The sequence below is a fragment of the Carassius auratus genome, chromosome 50, assembly GCF_003368295.1.
Source record: "Carassius auratus strain Wakin chromosome 50, ASM336829v1, whole genome shotgun sequence".
NCBI classification, from domain to species: Eukaryota; Metazoa; Chordata; class Actinopteri; order Cypriniformes; family Cyprinidae; genus Carassius; species Carassius auratus.
This window is the reverse complement of record NC_039292.1, coordinates 11,012,686-11,031,916: the sequence shown is the minus strand read 5'-3', so window position 1 is coordinate 11,031,916 and position 19,231 is coordinate 11,012,686. Positions and strand designations below refer to the sequence as shown.

At 40.1% G+C, this 19,231-nt stretch overlaps 1 protein-coding gene across 1 annotated transcript; it reads right to left on the bottom strand.

The window, feature by feature from the left end:
• Nucleotides 1-2,952: 2,952 nt before the first annotated feature.
• Nucleotides 2,953-12,000, bottom strand: LOC113066992 (circadian-associated transcriptional repressor-like). Its single transcript, XM_026239163.1, has 6 exons — nucleotides 11,633-12,000; nucleotides 8,598-9,075; nucleotides 8,005-8,080; nucleotides 6,740-6,818; nucleotides 4,995-5,130; nucleotides 2,953-4,621 (listed from the first exon to the last, which is right to left on the bottom strand). The coding sequence occupies exons 2-6, from the start codon at nucleotides 9,033-9,035 to the stop codon at nucleotides 4,208-4,210; spliced, it is 1,143 nt and encodes a 380-aa protein (XP_026094948.1). The 5' UTR covers nucleotides 9,036-9,075; nucleotides 11,633-12,000; the 3' UTR covers nucleotides 2,953-4,207.
• Between the last annotated feature and the right edge of the window lie 7,231 nt (nucleotides 12,001-19,231).

The following is a 19,231-nucleotide window of genomic DNA, read 5'->3' as shown; positions in this document are numbered from 1 at the left end:
GAAAAAACACCCCATACCCATCCTGAACACCTCTCCACATGACCATTCACACATCCTGCAGCCCCCCTCTCCCCCCACACCTGCAATTCAGTTCAGCGAAGATGAGGTGCGCCAGGTCTTCCGGAAGCAGAAAAGGAAAAAAGCACCAGGCCCAGATTATGTTACATTAGCCTGTCTGAAATCCTGTGCTGACCAGCTGGCCCCCATCTTCACACAGATCTTCAACAGATCACTGGAGCTGTGCCAAGTCGCTTAAATGCTCCAACATCATCCCCATCACAAAGTAGTTTGCCTACAGAGCAAACAGGTATGTGGATAATGCAGTAAACATGGGGGCTGCATTATGTTCTGCAACACCTAGACAGACCGGGGACTTATGTGAGGATACTGTTTGTGGACTTCAGCTCGGCCTTTAACACTATCATCCCAAACCTTCTCCTGCCCAAACTAACTCATCTCTCCATGCCCTCCTCCGTCTGTCAGTGGTGGCTCAACAGCTTCCTGACAGACAGGCAGCAGCTAGTGAGGTTGGGAAAATACACATCCAGCACCCGTACAATCAGCACCGGAGCTCCCCAGGGCTGCGTCCTCTCCCCACTGCTCTTCTCCCTGTACACCAACGATTGCACATCTAAGGACCCCTCTGTCAAGCTCCTGAAGTTTGCAGATGACACTACACTCATCGGCCTCATTCAGGACGGTGACGAGTCTGCTTACAGACAGGAGGTAAAAGAGCTGTCTGTCTAGTTTAGTCTTAACAACCTGGAGCTTAACACGCTCAAAACAGTGTAGATGATAGTGGACTTCAGGAGAAACCCTCCTGCACTCCCCCCACTCACCATCATAGACCGAACTGTGGCGGCAGTGGAGTCATTCAGGTTCCTGGGCACCACCATCTCTCAGGACCTGAAGTGGGACATTCAGATTGACTCCACTGTGAAAAAGGTCCAGCAGAGGTTGTACTTTCTTCACCAGCTGAGGATGTTCAACCTGCCACAGGAGCTGCTGAAACAGTTATACTCTGCCATCGTTGAATCCATCCTCTGCACTTCAGTTACTGTCTGGCTCAGCTCCGCTTCAAAATCTGACCTCAGAGGACTACAGAGGATAGTCCGGACTGCTGAACGAATCATTGGTACAACCCCCCCCCCCCACTCTTGAAGAACTGTACTCATCGAGAGTGAGCAAAAGGGCACTTTCTGACCCCTCACATCCAGCATACTTCCTCTTTGAGAGAGCTACAGAGCTCTGAGCACCAGGTTTCTTCCCCCAGGCAATCCATCACATGAACACTTGACAGTAACTGGAACACACAACACTATTTATGAACTCATACACTTATTTATCTGACACAAACACTCAGTCTACACTTCAAATCTGCACATAATTTACCTGTACATACAAAACTGTATATTGGAATATACCTGCACATCCGATTGTAAATTTGTATATTGTTATTCCTTTTTTACTACCTGTATTTTGTTCTGTCGCTGTCATTGTTGCACTGCAGAAGCTTCTGTCATGAAAACAAATTCCTCATATGTCACACATTAATTTTGAGATCTTCTAAAGATTATCAATGTTATTACATTATTAGTGTTATTAAACATTCATTTTATTATTGAATTAACAAAACTAGATTGTGACAAATGTAGAAATATGCAGAACTTGTCATACCTTATTAAATATCAGCCATTATATTAATATACAATATTGATGTCACTGTATCATACATCCCTTCTACTCATGTTTATACTAAAATTACTCCACAGAGAGCAGCCCACAGTTATAGTCCTTGCCAAGAGGAAGTGATTTGTGCCCTGGTATGGATCTATCCCCATAAGACAGTTTCTGTCATCCTCATAGACTATTGCAGGGTAAGACCAGATAATAAGACTATACCAGTAGCACTGTTTCATGAATAATACCTCAAATCTGGCAGCTAATATTGGGAGTTTACCACTTTATGACCTTACTGGCACATGAATCACATCTTTCCAGTTAAAATGGCTTGGGTCATTGCAATTTGGATAACTCCCACTCAGTCTTCTTAGTAAAAGAGAAGTGTAATTTGTTAATCAGCTCACATTTGCACTTCTCTTTATAAATTTTCAGTGGACAGGATGCCAAAATGAACCCTCTTCCTAGTACATATAATGTGAAATGAGTGCCACAGCTCAATGCGCCTGGCTGATTGTGTAAGTGTCTGACTTTGATTTTCTGCACAGCAGGAAAATGGAAAGAAGGGGATCAAGGAGGAGGACATCTGAATGACTCAGTGTCCAGAAAAACATTTGCTTTTCTATTCTCCAGAGGATGTGGCTTTTATTCTGCATTTCTCCATTCCTCATTCAACCTTCGCCTTCCCAGAAACTGTAGAGTGGTTAATCACCCGAGACCAATCCTGTATTATTCAATATTCTTTGACAGATAATAGATTCAGTTTTTAAGGTCAAGTTATGATTTAGCAAAAGCTAATTTTCAGATCTGCTTCATAGTGGAGCGTTGTTTGGGAGGGTTGTTGTTAGAGAAATTTGAAGACTTTGGCGGTTTTGATGTTTGAATAGAGGTCTTCATATCAGAGCGTCTATGAGTGTAGCAAATAAAAAGGTCTGCGATCAGCTGTCTGCTGGTGCAATATCAAAGCCATTCTGAAAACAATGCACACAAGGACTGCCAAATTAGGCTAGATGTGGTGTAAGGTTATTGTTTTGACTGAACTGAAAGAAATGCTTGTGAAAAATTAGTGTCAGACTTGCGCAGCATTAAGTTATGACATTGATTTAATTGAATAATAAAAAAAAATATATAATCTATTAATCCCTATTTTATAAATATTCTACATTCTGCATTATTTTGGCTATGCTGCTGTCTAGACTGTCCCTTAAAAACTCCTTAACAGTCCACCATTTGTGATCAGTTGAAACACAAAATGCTTTGAGACAAATGGAATACAGCAAACAAATATAACCACATTTATTTCTGAAAGTATAAAATATTACACTATAAAGGCCACTTTTCAAGGGTAAATTAACAACTTTTCCAAATATGTACACAGTTAATACCTTTTCCCTCTTAGATTTTGTCCAGCTCTGTGGCAAACCGAAATGTCATTGCGTCAAACGACCACAGGAAGTAGTTGGCAAGAGTTTCAAATAATTTACTTGTTAGCAAAAAATGAATGGCAGGAGTTTTGAAGGTTCCTGATTTTCTTTTTGTACATCCTTCAGAGGGGTCAGGTATTCTGGATAGTTCACGCTTTCCCTTCAAAACCAGTGAAGAGGCACAGTTTGACATCGAATTGACAGGCACTATATGCCCTTGAACTGGGAGGCTAAAAAAAAAATGAAAATTTGCAGTTCACATTCTTTACAATGGCACCAGTCAAGCCTCCAGAGCTTTCTTTTGTGAAGTGAGACTCCCGTGTTAGTCCGGCGTGTTTCGATCTCTGTATTGATGCACTTTATGAGGTTTCCTCGCTCTGAGTCTACTTGCGTGTATGTACATGTTGAATCCATACACTTCCGGAGACGTGGTGTCAGATAGAGGTAGAACCGTTGTACCAAAAAACTTAGCTATAAGTTTAAACTTATGAAGTAACAGTCACATCAAATCAACTCTAGAGAGTGGATTTAAAGAGCAAACTAAAGCATTAAATTCACATTCAACCACGCCTACATTAGAGATCACTAACACACTGGAATATCTGAAGTGTTCCCAGATTAAACTCCTCCCTCTTTTGCCTTCCCTTTCTGGAAATAAAGGCTGCATTGTTATGTCTAGGGATTAGCTTTTTCACAGATACCAATACGCTGCCTCATCAGATGCTGCCGCCACAGGAGATTTTTACTCTTTCTTTGTTTCAAGAGGAAACCATCTCAAAAGGTGAAGTATGAAGATGAGCCAAGATCACAAAACCGTTCTAAACCCCCCACCCCACCCCGCTCATGCACACTGCTACAACTCACTCTGCAGTTCAACAGAAAGGAAACAGATGCAGACGTACACATCAGACACCCACAAAGATCACACTCAAACACTTTTCAGTTCGTAACTGAACAGGTTTCTGTTTCACCGGGCTGTGCTGAACTCCCTCTGCTGTGTTCTGTGCCTCTCCGCAAGGCTGGAATGGAGGCAAGGGATTGCTGGGAGCTGGGGGCAGTCACGCTCTAGCTAGGCTCTGATCTCACAGAGCCTTTTCGAAGGACTAGGACCATCCACCAGCTGCCATGCCACCCAAGCCCACTGGGCCTTTCTGGGTGATGATACTCTCTGTGGATTTAAGAAGTCTCTCAAGGCATGGCGCGTTAATCTTGGCTGGAGGTGGTCGACTGGGAGCAGACTCTGTCTTACACAGGTGGTCCGTGCTGGAGGACACCGAGTTGTCCTGTGTTGCATCCCTGTCCCTGTGGGCAGTTAGAAAGTTCCGAACGGTCCCCTGAGCCTGTTCGGCTGTCAGGGAGCAGATGGGTGATGTGTGGAGCCATTTTAGGTTGGTTGCAGAGTAGGGTCGTGGGAGAGTGAGGTCGCCGACTCTCATTGCTTTGTTGCCCATACAAAGGGCACTTGTGGTGGCAGGGTTTGCAGTGCCAGTATGCAGGGGAGATGTAGATGGAGACAACTGCGAAATATTGAAAGAAGGAGAATTAAGATTTCGTCGCAAACATTTCTGAGGATCTCTTTGCAATCAATGATTTTGAGACAAATGGTTTAAAAGAGACTGAAATATCTTTTTTTTCTTTTTTTCTCATGTTTCAAGTTCTTAGCCGAAATGTGTCCTTCAACTTTGCTGACTTTTATTTGTCCTGTGAAAGCATTTCAAAACTACCTGTTCTTTCCCTTCATTGTTCTTAGTGAACATGAGATGTGTACAACTGTAAATATAGCTTTTAATCCCTTCTTGTCTGTCCTGTTCCTCTCTGGTCCAAACTATAATGGGTATTTCAGTCGGTTTTAAGTTACACGTGTTCATGAAAGTTCTTCAGGAGCCTTACCTTGGGTTTTTTAGATGGGGTTTTCTCCTCCATCAGCGCTGCAGTGTTGGCTTGGTCGCTTCGTTGAGGTTTTATGTGAGGGAACCAGTTCTTCAACATTTCCTCCATTTTCAGAATGATGTTGACATACCTCTCTCTGCATGGCACAAGGAACGACAATTTTTAAGAGTCTGGTAACCCACTGATGTACTTAAAAAACAGCTTTGAGAATTGATGTAACTGAAAGTGAAAATCTACTGTTCTGTAACACCTCGTTTGGTGTCAGGCAAGTTGAAAGAACACTTGACCACAAGTATGCTGCATTAAGCATAAACACACTGTAGACACACAAAACGTGTTTCTCGAAATGAGAACAGCTCCGGTGTTGATTCACACGTTTGTACACACACGTGGCATGGAGCGCAACTGTTTCTCTAGCCTCTAAATATAGACATAAGCCTGCAGCGGGGCACTGGTGTCCACGTCACGGGGAAAATAAATAGTTGCGCTAAGGAGCAGTGATGCAGACACACGCACATGGTGCCCATTGACTCACACCAGCCCCCAACAGATGGTTAATGGGGATTAATGCAAGTCACGTGACCAAAAAAATCTGCTGTGGCCCCATTCTCAGTATTTTAAATTTAAATGACTACTGCCATAAAAGTTAGTTTTTATAGTCCCTCTTCTGGTGTGCCTTTTTATTGGGGGATTTACCAGCTGGCGTGATGTAATAGGTAAATGTTAATGGGGGTCAGGTGCCCGTGTCTGCTTGAATATGACTTGGCTCAGAGCCTCAATAAAATGACCGGAATTAAGACCCCACTCAATACCCCCTTAATCCGGCTCGCTTCAGGTGTATTATCTGCCAGGTGTGTTTTCATGCCACGCAGGTTGCGACACTGCTGGATGTGGTCCAAATTACACCAATGGACTAGATGTTCTAGACGCTGCACTCACATGTGAATTTTGTACTTCGTGAAGTAGCACAATGCAATACAATGACAGAAGGCCTGGGCTACATGCCAGATGCAGTTAAGACGAAAAGTAAACGACGCACCCAAGCCCATCCTGATCCATTATGGGGTCATTTGATGCAAGAGAAGCACTGACTCCTCCCAAAGACGACATCATAGTCTTTGCACTGTCTAGCTAGAGAAAGACTAATCAATCGGATGATGGGCTACTTCCTCAAGGGAGCTGGGACATTTTTAACAACCTGCGTTTGAGTTCTATTCTTGTCCAAACACTTTTAGATTAGTGGTGGTAGGTCCTCTTTGACCAAGCATCATGCTGTGAGGCCACGTGTTTTTACATTTCCTTGACTCGTTCACTTACAGACTCAGAGCCAGACCAGAGGGCATAGAAGTCATTCGCAAGCGATGGGAGAATTCAACCTTGTCACTAATGTGATTCTGATTCTAAGGTGCATAAACACAAAGCACTGACACAAGATTCCCTCACAAGAAGTTGAAAGAGGATTGAGGTAGATTAAGTAAATCAGTGGTCTCAAACTCAATTCCTGGAGGGCCACAGCTCTGCAGAGTTTAGCTCCAACTCACACCTGCTTGGAAGTTTCTAGTAATCCTGAAGAGTTTGATTAGGGTTGGAGCTAAACTGTGGCCCTCCAGGAATTGAGTTTGAGACCAGTGAAGTAAATGGACACAACATCTATTTGATCGATCCGTGATGGAGTGCTGTGCGGACTAAAGCCCACCCTCAAGCCGCCCAAGAGAGAAAAAGAGGAGAAACAGCAGGAAACTCACCCCATGCAGGGATTCTGCAGGACCCCCATTATCCTCTGGATGCGGTCCATGGCCACACTCTCTTGGAAAGTGCTGAGACCTGAAAAAAAAGAAGATGCAGCTTAAACTCTTCCTTTTACAAGCAATGCCAGCTTATTGCATGTGACAGGCTTTGCTACGTCTACAAGGCAGATGGGTTCTTGTGAAGCACATTGGAGGACAGACTTGCAATCTCTGTGGCCAGGAAGTCCAGCGTCACCCAGAGCCCCTGCACTGACAGCAGTCCCAGACACAGCCCCTATAAACACTTCTGCCTAGTATGCAACCTGTTTTCTAGCACATGTGGGGTTCTAGCCAATAAAAATTTTAAGTACCCAATATTGCAAATACCATCTGTTGGCGTTACAGCAATTTGTGTCCCAACCAGCCGCTATGCATCAGGATTTCAGTAACAAGTTATTTTGCTGTTCCACTTAAAGTACAAGCGCTGTGCAGTGTAACAGTCAATCAACCAGAATATTGCGTGGGTGGTTCTCGTTAGAAGGCGTAAAACTAATAACAGTAATGCCACACTTTTTCAGATGGATTCACTTTCACAGTTTTACATTTGACTTGACTTGAGGGATCCTTCAGATGTTTCTTAACTTCTACAATTAGTATCTCCCTGTCTACGTAGGTTTGATGTTTAATATGCATGGAGAGTGTGGTTTTAATGCTGTGTGGGCAGTGCTACATGAATGGGAAATGAAGTAACCTACAAAAAAAAAAAAGTGTCCCTTGACTAGTTAACTAGTGACTTTTAATCACACTTTGTCATCTGTTTAGGACGCAGTGTGACGGTGCAGATTTTACAGTAGTTATTTGTAATAATAGCCACATAAAATGTTAGAATATTACCTCCCACTTGTCAGGCACACATAGGAGACAGCCAACCCAAACCCTTGAGCTTAGCTCTATAGTGCCTTTAGTATTTTAATCGAGGTCCTTGGGTATTTCTGGAGCTGTGCGGTTTGCACGGCTTAAGAGGTGCATATTTCAATCATAGAAATTTTATTATGACTAAGCGAGGTAGAATTTGCCACCAGGAAATGACTGTGGTTGATATGAGAGCCTCATTTTATGTTTATTCATGACACATCTCAGTCCCAAATCTCATGACACACTTCTCGTACTAAGGCCCCCTGCCTCTAGTTTGGTTGTTCTCCTTGTACACTGATCTAACTAGGAAAGGTTTTAGATCAAGGCATATGCAGAAGACTAATACAAACGAATGAAGTATTACTCACGTTCTCTGTATCTGCCTGAGCGGAGGCCGTTGAGGATTGAGGAGAGTGGGTGAATGTAACACTGCAGCTCAAAGCACTGCAAAACAAAGAGCATCATTCAGCATTTCCCTCTTTTTTCAGTTATTTCATGATGAGCTTTTCATATTCTGTTTTTCTAGAGTTTTCCTTTTTAGGATGTTGACAGGACACTTTGTTGATAACCATAAACCAAAAATAACACGTTAGGACATTCGTTTGTACAGCTCATCATTTCCAGAAGAACAATTACACTGTGATACCAAACAAAGTGATTAATCTACTCTCTCACACATCTGAGCAAATGGAATGGAAAGATTTATCAATCGCAACTCTACAAGGTAGAAGAAAACATCAAATTTCTTCATTCAGTGGCCTCGTGTGACTCATTCACATTTCACCTAGTAAAAACGCAAAGAGGAGGGGTCTTCCTGGAAGTGGTTCTGCTTTGAGTCATTTTTTTTTATTTATTCTGCTCGGGTGGAGATACTGTAGATCATGTTGTAGATAAGGGTGCTTTTCAGAACACCATGCCACTTCCCTGGCAAGCCGAAGATGAAAAAAGTGGCACATCTCACCTTGCAAGCAAACAGCCGGTCTTTCTCCATTTGTTCAGGTGTGAGCTGCCTCTCCCTTTGCTCTGGCACCATGGGGCTCCGTGTTCTCTTCAGCGTCTGCCTCTTTTTGCCACCAGGGCTTTCAGGACACCGGCTGTAATTGGTCCGAGCCTCTTGTCCCAGATGAGAACGACCACCGTCCTCGCTGTAGTCGGTACTATCACAGCTGGAAGGAGAACTTCCCAAAGAGCTCATGTTCTCTTTGTCTATTACCTCCCCTCGATCTCCATTCCTCTTTGAGAATGACTGGCAAGTCTGGGCCCCCTGGGTGACCCTCGATGGTTTTGGCAAAGTGGTTTGTCCCTGCACTTTGGTACAGTCTGGTTCTAACTCACTATCGTTGTCCTCATCGTCACTGGCCAGCCAGTCAATGGAATAGTCCGAATCTGAAGCTGACATCTTAGGAAGCAGGGACTAACCAGCACGGACCATCACTGACCTGTGAGGGGGGAACAGAAAGTACTTTATTATCCAATTTCCATAAATGTTAAGACAATTTCCATGAAAACAAACACCGTTACACAATACGGCCTGAACTGCTGTGAAACTGTCTAAGAATGTTCTCTTTTTCACTGTATTCATTTGGCATGAACATAAAAACAAAAACTTAACCATCTGTTTCAGACTCATTTCCGAGGTTCATAATCTTGCAGATACCAGTGGTCCAAAATGACAACTTAAGAACACATCTCCAATCAAAACCTTTGGGATACTGAATTCATATAGGCTCAGACGTACTGCTGTTTCACAAACAGAGCAGAGAACTCATGAAACTGACATTTAGGATTAATTCTATCTAATTCTGTGCATTAACAGAACGAAAAAAAAAAAAGTTAACGTATACATGCTTTTGTAAAAATTAAATTAATGTTGTCGAAACAGGGGGAGACTGTCCTTTATTTATTATTCAAAGCTAAGATGTTAGAATGTGTTTTTTATTTTTGTTTTTTTGCAGTCTGTTTGGAATAAATGTGTGTCCTGTACAGCACATGCATTTGTTTGTTCTGATTGCACCTAATTACATAAGACTTGAAAATGTAGCCTTACAGGACTAGAATGCTGTGACAAAAAAATAACAATAAAAAGCCCTATACGTTTATTCAATAAGACCAGAACGCCAAAATCACGGTGACCACCAATTTATATGGAACAAAGGACCTAAAAATAAGCGTTTTAATAGTGCCAATTCCTTCTGTGGTCTTTTATTAATAAAATGCTAAGACTCATGAATTACCTAAATCCAGGTAGTGTTTGCTGATTACATCTAAAAGTAAATCATTTTATGGGCTTGCTTTTAAAAGAGGGTGATTTGAAAATAGTCCAATAACACACAGCTGGGACCAGATCTTTTTTCTGCTTGTATTATCAATTCCATCAGTTCTTGGGAATTCATAATAGACAGGCCTTGAGGAATACAGGAGTGTTTAGTCATCGTGTTAAACGAGGCAAGCCATGAATCTTAGTCACATGTCGTATAGAAGCAAATGGTTCTGACCACTCATCTTTTTAAAGTGGATGGCTTCTTATGAATCAACAGAATGTGTACAGATTTACATACTTATGACTAAATAAATTATAAAGTAAAAAATATATACATTATATAAACTGTACTGTCAGGAGACCTAAACCGTGCCTCAAGTTGTAACATATAAACTATTAATTTTTAAGGTTAAATACTAAAAATAGCAACACTGCATAACTGACCATAAATACTACAAGTAATTGAAACTATATCAATTCCTTGACTGTCACTGTACAGAACAAATAGATGTATACAGTCGTAGTGTTAAACCTAAATATATAGTTAGCCTATAGATAAATGTGCAATGCAATACATAAACTGTATATGCAAAACTATATACATTAACAGTGTATAGACTCTCAGATTGCCTAAGCACATTCACATAGCTTGGGCATCAGTCCATCAGCTGCTCGGAATCATTGCAACACAAGGACTGCTGAGCCAGAGTTCTGCCCAGCCAATAAAGCCACATTATGTAATAACTCTACCTCAAGCACGCGACTTATTGGCTCCATAACGGTCGCAAAGATCAGCCTTTCCGAGTGGAGGTAACTGCTGAGCAGCTTTTTCTTCTCAATACCAGTTTCGCCAAAAAGTTTTATCAAACAAAACGACTGCTGTTAGCGAACACACTCTTCTTTCATATCGAAAAACTGCCTAACGTTACATCGGATACTTCATACAAGTTTTGTCGACAGCTGGGGACGCGGATGAAAAGGCCCTTTAATAAAATAAAAGGCCCGGTCATTTAACAAAACAATGAAAACCATTGAAAGCGTGCGTGTTTACGTTTTGCTACAAGTGTAAACGTAGACAAAGCGGGCACGTGCCCATTATTAAATAGCGACATTTAGCGCGACTACAAATGTAGGAAGTCGTGTAACAGAGACGTGTTTCTTGTAACGTTACGCCTGCCAGTAATATATGGGTTGCTATAGGCAACAGGGATATTAATATTAAAGCGACTGTGAAATAAAACAGAAGCCCTATGAATTAATGTACCTGTCTGATAACTGAGGGTGGGGCCCTGATGGTGACTAACACCTTAATACACCCTTCCAAGACAAGACCACCGCATTTAGGTTTTTTTTTTTTTTTTTTTTTTTTATATATAAACATGTTACATAAAACGAATACGGAGCGGATACAAACAAAGCCAAAAAAAATAAAATAATTGTAAATCTAATAAAAACAAATAAAAGTCCGAATCATGCATTTAAACTATAAATTATAGCATTTAACGTTATAAATACGTTAATGAGTAGCTATAAAATGATATTCAGATTAGAATAAGATGAAAAAATTGCTCCGTTTTACAATAATTCACGCAGCCGCATCTTAACATCTCATACATACAAATACATTGAACTTTATAATTAATAAACGCAACGGTGTTCCTTTATGTGTGATATTTTTACATCCCCAAAAATACAAAATTGAGAAGCGATCGCCGGGATTTAATCGTGAATCCTACCTCAAGCCGGATGGGACGAATGGTCGCACTGTCCTTTGTTTCAGCAGTATATCCAAACACAAGCGGAGCGCCGATCGAGCCTCTGTAGAGAGGTGTACGTGGTTTCAGTGATGCAGACCTGCAGTTGTGTGTGTGGCCCCGTGTTACTTCTCCCAAGGCAACGTGTCTGAGAGGGCGGGTGCAGAAACGCAGAGCTTTCCGATTTGTGCGTTCAGATCCGAATCTGACAAATAGAGTCATTGTTGGAAGCGAGCTTCGGCTGATTGGGGAGACGCGCTTACATATTAAAACGATATGCAAATTAACAAAACACGTGGACACGCGGATCGGTTTCATTCCAACAGCCGGACAGAATGTCAACTCCGAGCGCTTTTTTTTTGTTTGTTTGTTATTCACCGTTACTAACTTTTTTATACTTCATTGGCTCGGATGGGATGACGCCACAGATGCTCCTCCCTCTCGTATATTATAGGGTTGGGTCGCTCTTTAAAATGTAAGACGTTTTATCAGCATATGCTGCATCCCTGGTGTGAATAAGGGGGAGTTTGGGAGGGTCTGAGCCCCCTAATTAAAGGGATCGCCCCCACGCCCCAAAATAAGTACAAGTTCATTTACGCGTAAAATTGTTTCAACTGGGTTTTCAAAGGTTTTGCATAGATTAGAGGGGAAATATTTCTTATACATTATACATATTATATATTCTGGAAATGGGAATTACAAATAATAATAATAATAATAAAGTCAAGTAATTTCATGCTACATGAGAATTAAGGTGTGTGTGTGTGTGTGTGTGTGTATATATATATATATATATATATATATATATATATATATATATATATATATATATATATATATATATATATATATATATATATATATATATACACACACACACACACACACACACACACACACACATATGCATACATACCTACATACATTGTTCCTTAAATAGCCTTCATTTCCATTTACAAGTATAATTATTTCTTTATTGGATTTTGATGTTTCTCATTATAATGACCTATGGACCGGGTATCTACGACTTCTAACCCATATTTAGGTCTGTTGATTGTTTCGCAACTGTAAACAGACCAGTGTGGAAACATTTGCATGTACCAGAAGCCAGTGGCACATGGGAGTGATTCAGTGTGTACATTGCTGGTGTCTCTCTCTGTATCACTGGATACGGAGCCCCACTGCGGGGCTTATCCTTATCTGCCCCTGACCGACTGCAATGTGCACAGCTGGTTGTACGTGGACCAAGTCGAATGAATGAATGAGACTCGATAAGACACCGCATTCTGTTTCGTGTTGGGTTGCACACGTGATGCCTTTACGCTCGGGCTGTTCTTGCATAGCTGGTGAAGTTACCCTGGTGAGGGGGGCAGGGCAGGAAAACATTCCAATGTAGTTCACTTGGTGTGTTAAGAATGTTGCACTCTAAAATGTTGCTTCTCTAAAAGCCCCACAGCAGGTGAGGTTTTGTGGCAGTATTCCATCACGCATTATTTGGTGCACTTTGGTCTTTTCAGACAGTGCGAATGAGAGAAAAAAAAACATGTCTGGTGGTCTGCGTCCACTGGTATTCTCACACTAATGCCGTAGTGCGGTGAGGAAGTTGGTGGCTGTGACGGTAAAGAGCAAGTAAGGACTCACAGTCACTCTCTCTCTCTTTGGGGGATGGGATCTCTGGTTGGGAGTCCAAACAAAGATTCAACGCCTGGAGCCAATGAGTCATATTCCTCCTCCCCGGAAAACGTGAGCGCATGTGAGAAAAAACCCCATCCATCTTCTGTCTCTCCTTTTGGCTTTGCACAACTGAAAATCATAATTGATGTCAACAGAGTGTTTCTTCCAGCTCTCTCCCTGTCTGTTCCTGCCGGTATTTGACAACCAGGAAAACATTAACAAAACATTGTGGGTTTTGAACTGAGTCAAAGACGCCACCCAGATGGATTAGCAACATTGTACAAACCGGTCTGCTTTTAAATGCAGACTATCTTCTGGGAATGGACCCTGGCCAGTAATGGCATGTTCAGGTCAATTTGAAGGCCAGCATGATGTGACCGTTCCTTGATAAAGATCCATTCACATCAAGGACAATAACGACAGCTGTAACTATAAAGTTTTACTGATCGTTCTAATGCTACGAAAACAGCGAAGCTATAGATGCTTATATAGTTATTGTTATAGTTATCGTTATAATTATCTTTCAAGGTCCGTTCACACCAAGGGCGATAACTATAACGATAACTGTATATCTGCTGTTCTCACCCACTAACATTCTCCTTTCACATATATTTATACTAAGTTTTAATAAGCTTTCTAATTCTTTGAGAATAGTGACATTTACACATTTAACATTAGCGACAGAGAGGAACGATAACATTGGAGTCAGTTTCAAAACTGTTTTTCTCCAACTGATAAACGTTAAAAACATTGGCAGCCAATCAAAATCCACCAGACTTTAATGAGTCCAAGCGTTTAAAACAACAGATGAAAATTGCAGTGCATGCTTGTAATAAACAAAGTTATCGTCTGTTGGTGTGGATGCTAGTTGCCATTATAGTTAATATAGCTCTTAAGGCCCATTCGATAACAGTAATGACAACTATAAAGTTTAAATACACTTTCCATTTCTATGAGAATAGTGACGTTCACTATAACTAACAATGACGACAGAGAGGGACAATATTGTTTTTTACATTGATAATGATACTGATAATTGGCAGCCAATCAGAATCAGAAAGAGCTTGAACATTTAATGAAAGTCAGCTGAAGTTATAATAAAGAGAATATCATCGTCCCTTGGCATCATTATCTCTATAACGATTTTTCTTGGTGTGATTTCGTAGCTATTATACTTTAGGGGTTTATTATGCGCATGTCACAGATTTTTGTCTTATTTTTTACTGTCATTGCAAGGGGAAGGTGCAAGCGAGGCCATATCTGTGTCTCAGCTTTGGTGATTCTGTTTGAGGTTAAACTGAGAGGCAAGGAGTAATAACTCTATTTCACACCATCATCCCTTTTGGTTGCGAAGAAGGTGTGTCGCAAACACATGCTTCCCTTTTGGGAAGGAGACGACGACACTGATAACCTGCACAATTCATCTTCACTATCTAATACTTCTCTCATTGGTACACAGTGCAGTCACGCTCTACTCTAATGTCTGTGTGCACAAGTTCATATATAAACCCAGATATATGTGCACCTTCTTTACCCATACATTTAATACGTGTCCAAACCTCCCCGCCGATATTCTCATAGAAATGGAGAGCAAACAACTGGATGTTGTTTGAAGATGGGGTCTTCTCAGTGTACTCCGCTTGGCTGCTTTACAATATGCAATATGATGAGAATATTTAGTCCAATGCTGAACCATCATGACAGGCTAAACAAAAGACACAGCTGTTTAAAAAAAAAAAAAGAAAGCCTGAAACTTCAGAGCTGATTCCTATTCTCTCAGTCATTTCACAGTTAGGTCAGCGATGATATAATGTTTCTCCGAAACATTATTGAAGACATGTTCTAGTTTCTAATTGACCTTATTAAAATATACATAGTGTTTATAGATAGCAAGAATACTTGTGGAAAACAAACTGGTGCATATGAGATTGCATATTCTGATTACTATAAAAAAATGAAAATAAAATTATTATCCTGTATTTAATTTAATGCAAACAACAACTAAAATTTGTTTGTGTTTCCTTTGATTTGATTATTATTTTTTATTTATATTATTTATAATTCATATTTGAATGAACTTTATGGTTTTCACTGGTGTCCCTGCTGTATGTTTTCATACAAGGCAATAATGCTCAGCCGCTCGTCCTTGTGTCAGGCCTGCGATGAGTCACAGGTGAAAATTGGCTCGGTGATTTGGAAGCACTGTCTGACAGACACTGATGATTCAGTGGAACGGAGGGTTGCGGGGGAATGCTGGATTTCTCACTGCTTTTCTTTATTCCATTCATAAAAAAAGAGACAATAACACTTGGGTGCCCACATCACTTCCACCCTCGAATGTCATCTCCACAGGAGGCTAGAAATAATTGCTGCCCTCACTCTAGAGAGAAGAGTGACTTTGTGGATAAATATATGAGTGAATGTATATATATATATATGATTTGATTAAGATGAAGATTTGTATATGTTTATTATCTATATCTAAATAAAAGTTACATTATAAAGTATTTAATTTGAATATTAATGTATAGGTTTCTGCACTGTGCTTAATTATTGTTGAAAATCAAAATATTTAATAATGTTTACAATTTACTAATACTAATAGTTACTATAATACTTAGGATTTTAAATTAAAATAATTGTTTTACAGTGATGACAATCACCATAATTAAAATATCTGTAAAATATATTTTTAAATAGCTAATTGGAATATTGAAATGTGTGTGTGTGTAAAGTGTGTAAATAAACATCGATAATATATATTGTACATCTATTATATATAATATATAATATATATATAATATATTAATATATAAAAAGTACTTCTTTTTTTGTTGTTGAGTGAATTAGACATCTTGTTCTTGACGTATTGCTACATTATCCATGTGTTTGTGTCACCTATGGTGACCTCTCACTTCATTTGCTGTAGGGAGGTTGAAAAATAGCAGCTAGACTGCAGTAACTCTTACACATGAATTTTAAATATTATGAATATTTTTGGTTTTCAGTTGTGCATTTGATGTAGCAATGTGCCTTTGTAGCAAAAAAAAAAGATGGTTAAACTGCATTGGCAGTTTAAGTGCGGAGGACTAAATTAAGTGTAATGTGTGTATCTCAGTAAAGCTCCTTTGAATATGGCCAGAACAGATGTTTCCGACCGTATCTGCTTTGTGTTTCATGTGTTACACACTGATCAAGAGACCTCTCTTTCACTCTCTCTCTTTATGTGTGTGTGTGTGTGTGTGTGTGTGTGTGTGTGTTTGTGCTTGTGTGAACGTGAGTGATGGCAGATGAGGACACAGCCCGTACCCCACATTACAAGCAATCCTAAAAAACACATTCAGCTCGTGCTTTCACAGAAACAGTGTGAGAAGCTGAAATCATGTTGAAGGGTAAGAGAACATGACGCTCCGAGCACAGTTTTGTGGTCAGCAACAGGCCGATTCTAAATCTAACAGGATTATTCCAGACAGAGACGTTGTTCGTGGTGGAAATCCATGTGCGGTGTTTATTGATTATGTAACTAAGTCAGCTGTACATAACAGGCTTTGAGATCTTCTGCTCTTCTGCTTTCAATCCTTCTATGTGTTTTCTGTTCTTCAGCTTTGGGCTCCTTTATATTGATTTTTATACAAAGGTCATAATACAACTGCAAACTTGCCTCTGTTGTTTCCTTCATAATGCCTTTTATATATTGTTTTATTGTTCGACCTTAGTCCCAGTCCCAGAAAAGCTTTAACTATTAAACGTACGCAATTTGAATAATTTATTAAAACATTTACTTAAAATTACTTCAACATAAAGTAGTTTTTACACGAAGTACATTTCCAAAATGACAAACAGCTTTGCCAACCTGAGTTCATGAGAAAACATAACTATTGTACATTTTGACAAATTAGTGATAGATTTGTGTACATTCAAATGATATGATTCAAACTTAAAAGTGTGATTTTTATAAAAGAAAAAAACGTATACAAGGTCCACCCCTAAATCATATGAATTTGCCACCAATTCAGCAAAACTTACGTAAAAGTATTTTTTTCAGTGTTTAGTTATCGTTTAGGGGGCAGGACACTTGGGATTCTAGCAAGCATTTGATTGGACCGAAAATCTGACGAGAAGCTGAAGTGCAGGGTGATGTCATCAGAACCGCTGAACCATATTGCCGGAAATGAGAAACTGTAAGTTTTGAAAGCTTATCTCTTCTAAATGCGAATTCTGTCATGGTTTTATAGCATATTAGCTTACAGATAACCTTAAGGCTAACATACTCATAATAAAGCCCCCAAAACTTTTATTTAGGATTTTTAAGATGAAAATGCTAAAATTCTATCCATGAAATTAGCTATAGCAAAGAAAACAAAATTCCTCTTGTTCCAGAAATGTTTTCACCACCATCATTTCCACCACAAACCACTATTAATTGTTTTAGATGTGGAACAAATGACACTGTTATGGAAAAGACCATCACTTTCAAAAACAAAGGAACAGTTTCCTTTTCTGAAGCATGTAGATTCATTGTCAGACACTGGAACACACAGGGCTGAATACACAGCACCCATGAATTAAATATTAAATACACTTGCATAATTGATAGATCTGACCATAGAATGACCAGGTGTTATAATGCAGCTGAATTGGTGATCAGGCTCATATTGTGCGACGGTTTGTGAGCTGCCCCAGATGGTGAGATTGCATCTTTTCAGACAGCGCCGGCCAGATGTACCCAGGCCATTATGTGGCTTTTAACGTCAACTCCGCTCCTTAAAGAGATCAGTCATGGTTGTCTTTCACCAGTCTGTTGAAGTTATGTTGAAAATGCGTGGGACGACCTCGCCACCCATTAGCGCCCTCAAAAACACACGGCAGCATTGCATTTGGAGTTGCATGTGCTCAGCAAGAAGTGAAACCCCGCACGCTTTCAGAAATCCTGCGCTGTGACTTTAAAGGGCTGGACGTCCTGCCCATCTTGTACCTCTTTTGTGTGTGTGAGTGTGTTTTCTCATAACGCTCCTCTGTGAAGACTCCACACAGTCACACGTGCTGGGAGGGAGAGCTCTTGGCTTAATTTTCCAAAAACAGTTCACATGCAGGCAGGGCACTGAACCTCTGGCAGCGAATCACGGTTGAATCTTTAATGGCTTTGTGTGTGTGTGTGTGTGTGTGTGTCTGAACAGCTGCCAGCACAGTCCTAGCGGCAGTAGGATATCTCTCCACAGGGCTGAATGCTACATGTGACTGGGGGAGTATTTTAACTGGATTATGTAAGCGCTCTGGCCGAGTTCTTGCACTGCGCATGGATAAAGATTGCTGTACATGATTCACAGGCTGCATGCTCTCTTACGCAGTGTTCATTTGCAAACAGATGAAGTGATTCCTGCACAGAACCGTCAGTTGCGGCAAACTTCGGTCCTTGTGTTTGTACACCTGCCCTTGTGCATGTGCACAAATTCTTTTTATATTTACGCTTTCTAGGAAAATCAACATAGAAGTGGTTTACTTGTAGTTGACTTACATACGGTTAGACATTAAACTGGCGTGGCAGAAATGTTTTAACATCCCAAAAACGACAAGCTTTAACTTTAATGTCTGGTTTTTAGTGTTTGGAAATTGATAAATGAATCATTGTAAATGTATGGATTTGGTTTAAGCTTTTATTTGGGCTCTGTCATTTTACATTTATATTTTCTATTCTATTTTATTTTCTGTTGAGCTCGATTTCTAATGATATTGAATGTTTTCCCAGTATTAATAAGTATTAATAAGCTTAATAATTGAAGTTATTTTTGTAAATAAGTGTAATTTTATTCACATATATCAAATTTAATAAATGAAACTAATTTAATTTAGACTGGAGTTCATTTAATTGACACTTAATTTCAGTTACACACACACATGCCATTTCTG

What these genes read in the sequence shown, in the direction of transcription:
- LOC113066992 (XM_026239163.1), bottom strand. Translation starts at nt 9,035, where the DNA reads ATGTCAGCTTCAGATTCGGACTATTCCATTGACTGGCTGGCCAGTGAC. An exon ending in ACCGGCTGTTTGCTTGCAAG is followed by an intron (nt 8,081 to 8,597) that starts GTGAGATGTGCC and finishes TTTGTTTTGCAG; the next exon opens with TGCTTTGAGCTGCAGTGTTA. An exon ending in CTCAGGCAGATACAGAGAAC is followed by an intron (nt 6,819 to 8,004) that starts GTGAGTAATACT and finishes CTTTTTTTTCAG; the next exon opens with GTCTCAGCACTTTCCAAGAG.